The sequence below is a fragment of the Saccoglossus kowalevskii genome, chromosome 9 (assembly GCF_978046115.1).
Source record: "Saccoglossus kowalevskii chromosome 9, keSacKowa6.1, whole genome shotgun sequence".
Taxonomy (NCBI): domain Eukaryota; kingdom Metazoa; phylum Hemichordata; class Enteropneusta; family Harrimaniidae; genus Saccoglossus; species Saccoglossus kowalevskii.
In genome coordinates this window covers 12158668-12164667 of record NC_140649.1, presented here as the reverse complement: position 1 = coordinate 12164667, position 6000 = coordinate 12158668, and the positions used below count along the sequence as shown (strand labels likewise).

Below are 6000 nucleotides of genomic sequence, written 5' to 3'. Positions count from 1 at the left end.
TTTGGGCCTTTGTTTTCACCGCCGCGGGTTGCCAGGCGGTGAAAATGCCCGGATGTCCGCCCCCGAGGATACCCCAAATCAGGCTGGTTACCACGAAGGCCATACAAATGAATAGACATTTTAACAATGGAAAATTGCGAATAGTAGGAAGCCTAATAGACTCTACAAACAGTAGCGCTGATATTATTTAATTTTGAATAAATGAGTTTAGTTTATTTGCTCTTCAATCATCACAGTCAAAAATATTTTCAGATCACATGCATAAACTTCCTCATAAATTTGTTCTATGGTTTAGGTTTGGGATATCCAAGCTATTTTGCGGTACAATGAAGCATGGCTTGACTATTGCAACTTATGCGGACCATTTCAACTCAAAGATTGCTTGTTTAAAATGGAGATGTTTGATCAGTTCGTTGTTATTTTGCTAACCCAAAATGAGTGTTATTGTTTTAAAAAGTCTGAGAGACATGTAATACAAATATTACAATCCACATACTTGTGTCATCATACAGGGAGGCATCTTTTTCTTTCTAGCGTTGGGTAAATGATCTTCTGCGCAGAAATACAGGTTAAGCATGCGGGTAGGCGCTGTTTTTATCAACATTTTTTCGGTCGAAACGACATTTTGAACCCTTGTTTTAAGATTTCCGGCCATTTTAGCATCCCGTCGAAAAACACAAAATGTTTTCAGCCAAAAGCACCAGTAACGTCGAACTTTTTGTGTCCATTTTCCAAATGGCTGCGGTGCACTACCACCCTAGAGATGGCGGCGTGACATTTTACATGGAGGGCGAGATCTGCTCACTAACCTCGTACCCGAAGACGCGATATTATTAGGAGATCGGGGCATGCTCCTCTTAAACATGTTGTAATCTAGACCCTCTGAAACGCTATTTCCTCTATTTTGAGGGCAAATTTTGCTGACATAAATGGTTTCAGCCTGATTTTGGAGGAACGACGCCCCAACATTTTTTTTGCGCAGTGCCGTTTTTTACGGAATGTGCAACAACCATGGATTGGATTTACTCCAAAAATGGTAATTATGTTACCAATGCATTCCGAAACCGTCGATATAGTGATAACTACAAAATAACTATATTAATTGTAATAGATGAAACTAACGGTAAATGGTGTGCATGTACGGCCATCCTTTATGCAAATGAGCAAGAACGCTCGTTGTCTTGGATACGCGCTCACACATTACGATTACTGTGTTTATATATTCAATGTTCTCAAATATACATATCCCTGTATTGCCACATTTTTATTGAATAAAACATCAAATACCCATCACCAAGTTAAAACCAATGAACCACTTTTGATGACAATTTATCTCAGAATTATATTTGTAAAGAATCGATCTGGTGTGACCAACGCAGAACGTTCATGAAGCTAAGTATTATGTAACCAATCACCAACTAATTTACACATTCGGATGCACTACCATTAATGTGTTCAGCGAAAGCCATCCTAAATCGAGTACGTTGTTTCCAGGTCCGTTTTCTGAAATGACGGTACCCTTAGTTACATCTGTAATATGAACATATGGAAATACATTAGATATTACAAAGTTTCGACAAATTATACATAAATATGTCGTTATTTAGTTATTTATCATAAAGTTGTGTGTATAAAACAAGTCTGCAGTTTTACAGAATTACAACTTACACTTTATCGTTCACTTTCCAGCTTTCACCAAACTCAATTACGTCCTTAACATAACTGCCATCAGGTTTTTGGAAGTCATTGCCAGGATTACCGTCAGAATTACCCATCAGACCGCAAAGTTTACCGTTGTAATCGGAACCAGTTGCAGATACGTCTAGTTGATGCTTCCCCAGCGTCCATTCCAGTGTAAATGTGGTGTTTTTCGAAGTGAAGTGCAGTATAACCATCTTATCCTTTTCCTCAATATGTATATGGCTTTGCTGCAGTCAACATTCCACCAGTACGTCCCTGTGAAACAAACAATATGCTTGAGAGGTATTCGCTTTCGCGTCGCTTTTATTTTTTAACATGACACACAAATAGTGATTGAAAAACCTTTCGAATATTAACAAAAATATATTTTTTTATGGAACCTAGCATATCCACTTGATCTAATTACAGAACAGAGCAATAGTCGAAAACGAAAAATCCACTGTTGATGCCCATTCTGCCATTCCGATTCCCATGTCGATCGAATGTTGTAATATGAGGATCATGGCGAACAGTGGCACCTGAAGAAGACAATGCATATTTATAATATATATACATATAATATCTCACGAGTCACCCTACACTACCAGATTTAGTCATCTTTCGGAACAAATGTGATATTATGAGGTACTATCTATACGTTTGTTGAAAGCTATGAATACAGATTATCTTTAGTTTATCCAATACAATTAAGAAATATAGTTATCATTGGAGCCATCACTATATCTACGTTCTTAGGTAACATACATTTGCGATATTAGAATCAATCCAAAACGTGGCCATTTCACAATCCGTGAAAGATATCCACAAGACATGGATCAAATTGGTTTCGCTAGTTGGAGAAGTAATAAATATTGTGTAAACACACCAACAACTCGGGATATAGGAGAATATCTAAATTTTAATCTGCTTGAATGAACCAACCAGGATTGTTGGGATTGATCACATCGTATAGAAATATAGAACACAGATATTTCACATTGACATTATCACACAACTCCATTATTGATCTGACATTGAAATAAATATATGAAGTGAACATGCATGGCGAATATGTATGTGGCATCTATGCTCTATTGCTTAAGTTTATCATGACATTGTTTTACTTCATTACTATAGGAAATACACAGCAATTAACAAGCTACTATATGGTATACACTGCCAAGAAATGTCATTTCAAGGATTTGAATTTAATAACGCTCAAATTGAACATCAAAGATGATACGATCTTCCACTGTTTATCCGTTATGTAAATAGTCTCCTCTGATGTTAATACATGGCATGGCAACCTGACCATTCAGTGATTGTATGATATATATTCCGCTAGTAATAGTAAAACTTTAAGTAATGATTTCTCGCATTGGGTATTTTGAACTATTCAAAAAGAAATCATCTCTATATATGGTGAATTGCGTGTAAACACACACCTGTGTTGTGTTGGTAACGTAAGTGGGCGAGAGTGCGTGAGTGAACGAATGAATAAGTAACTAATAATGCAAACTGAACTTTCCCATATGCTTTGAATAATTTGACTTATTTTAATATATATATATGGGTATCAGAAAGTTGAAACACTGATTTCATACATTACTAGTAACAATATACTCACCGAGCTCGCACACTGCAGCCGCTTTATCGGCTTTGCAGTCTAGATCAAACCAAGTCCCATCTGCGGCTCTGAAAATTTACGTGAATTTTATTACAAATAATTAAGCTCTGTGAGGTCTTACAGAATTCGGAACTGGCACACATGCGCCTGTGCAATTTAAAGAGTAAAGCCTTGCCATGGAAAATTCATAATATAATCACCGATGACAATAAACATCGCCAGCATAATGATTATGAATAATTGAGTAACAGTATAAAACACCTAATATTTATTCATATCAGATGCAGATGAATTATAAAACAAAGAGAGAAGAATTGTTTCAACGTGATAATAGAAACCTGAATTAGTAAACGTGTCTCAATCGAATAATTCCGAACACGCAAATGAATGCCGTTCACTGACATACAAATATACACCTACCCCATAGCAACACAGTCCTGATGATTCAAATTATCGGGTTGCCCGGCAGCCCAATTGCCGTACAAGATGGAAGACCCATCTCTTGCGTATGTGTATTTATTTTCTTCATTCATACCAGTAATACCCAACCAATAATTTCTTATATAATCATAAGGCCATTTTCAATTTAGTAACTGTCTTTCTTACAATAAAACACAAAATATACTTATAAATAGGAGAAGGTCACTATACACCAGCGATTAAAGTTTAAATTTCTGACATAAACTACGACAACAAAACTGCAAACGTTTCAGCAAACATATAAATTGTTAAAATAGAGTAAATTTGCATACATACGAAGAGTCTATTGTACGAATATAGATAGTGCAATGAACAAAATTATTCCGTTTAAATGATCTAATGCGCTTTTTGGTGAGAAACGCTACCCAACCGGTGTGGGTGCGAATCCTATCCTCATCCAACTTTTTTCATAGTTAAGGAAGAATGTAAACTTAAGAACAATGTAACTTTCTCCCAATTGTTTTGGGACAATATTATTTCGACTGACTGTACATAGGTACTCCAATGAAATAAAGAGGAAAGTAGCAACATATATACAGTCGTTAACGTTGCCACAAGCCAGGACAATGTTTTGTATTTATATTTACCTGAATCATATAAGTTCATTATATCCCAGTTATCGATAATAGCGAGGGGCTCTGCAAGGAAACGTCCTATACTTTCACAATATTTTTTAGCTTCAAACCAGTTTCCTCCTTTTCTAATTACATACCTTGGAGGGGTTTGTCTCTTGAAGGATCTCTGTGGACATACAGACAATTGAGCAATTAGGTATCTTTGATGGACTATCTATCATCACTGAAACAGATTATTCATTCAGTCGCTTCTATATCTATGTTTCAAAATCATGATTTTCATTTTCATTTTCAAAAATGTATTCCTCATTTGGTAAAATTGTTGGTACTACTAAGAAAATGTAAATAACATGGAAGGAAACAAATGCTAATTATCATACATCAGTTAGATGATTTCTTGCGACTATGATTCATTTTCTAAAACTTTGATAATGGTGACGTGCCACAAAAGTTGGCAGATAAAAATCGATTGGTTTGAACGTCATGTGGAAACAATCAAAATATACTTTTATGTAAGGCATTAACGCACACCATGACATTAATGGTAGGAAAACGTTATCAATAGGAAAGTCAACACAAATGGGAATGAAAATAAACAAGAGCATGGCTTCACCATAGAGCTTAATAAGTAACGAAACCAACCTTTTCAGGCGCTGCTAACGTAACACTGATAATTGCAAGGATTGCTATTAAGCGTAACATCTTCGTTTCTTCGACAGAACACCTTTATGTAGAAACTTGCTAATAGCTGTCAGTCGTCGAACTGGTCATTCTGGATAAATTGTCTTGATTATAAGCATATTGTAACGCTGATGTGTGCATTTTCTCTAATCCTACCATTTGCGAGCGTTTCTATTGGGTAATAATACACATACAAAATATGTCCACGCATGCGCATTTACATTTGTTCAGCGATGGGCATTGGAGATAGTTCTTTACTGACATGTATTGGTGAAATAACATGGATGAAAACATCATTTCTAAACAAAAAATAAATCAGAATATAGTGACTGATTACATATTTTCTATTTCAGCGAAATTTCATTATAACAACTGTATTATGTATCCTGTTCAAATAAATAATTCGGCAACACTTGTGTATGTATGTTGTCCGATATATTATTAATATTTCACTTTAAATCTGCAGTGTACATAGATGTAACTTTTGAATAATTCAATCTCACTTAATATATCACGATCATGTTAACGTATTCTGTATGTACTGCTACTTCAGCAAATGTTACTTCCAGTATTGATATTATAATGTGATGTTTCTTAAGCATGGAAATTATGTGCTCAGTATACAAAGAACGGCAAAGAAGACTTATTGTAATAAATCTTCCTTTTGTTGCAGCCTAATACGAGCGCGACGTTGGTGTCTTTGAGTGGCTTTAGAAAGAGTTACATTACTTATCCTAAACATCAATTCAGGATAATTGTTGTTATCTGCAACACTATAGTAATTTAAGACATCAACTCAAGTTAACGTTAACATAGTGATTGAAACAAAGCGGTATTTTGAACAAAACCAATAATTACAGACTAGTACATTTAAGACACCCTTCCCGATAAAACAAAATAATAATCTGACGTGGACGTCACTAATTCTTTCGTCTTTCTGGGTCGGCAAGATAACCG

At 35.4% G+C, this 6000-nt stretch overlaps 1 protein-coding gene across 2 annotated transcripts; it reads right to left on the bottom strand.

Moving 5' to 3' along the window:
• Nucleotides 1-1239: 1239 nt before the first annotated feature.
• LOC100369836 (BMP-binding endothelial regulator protein-like) lies at nucleotides 1240-4467 on the bottom strand. Of its 2 annotated transcripts, none has more exons than XM_078013078.2 (3): nucleotides 4375-4467; nucleotides 1669-1956; nucleotides 1240-1530 (listed from the first exon to the last, which is right to left on the bottom strand). In XM_078013078.2, the coding sequence occupies exons 2-3, from the start codon at nucleotides 1893-1895 to the stop codon at nucleotides 1521-1523; spliced, it is 237 nt and encodes a 78-aa protein (XP_077869204.2). In that variant the 5' UTR covers nucleotides 1896-1956; nucleotides 4375-4467; the 3' UTR covers nucleotides 1240-1520. The 2 variants fall into 2 exon arrangements, with proteins under 2 accessions (XP_077869204.2, XP_006822172.1); XM_006822109.3 differs by lacking the exon at nucleotides 4375-4467 and adding an exon at nucleotides 3308-3907.
• Between the last annotated feature and the right edge of the window lie 1533 nt (nucleotides 4468-6000).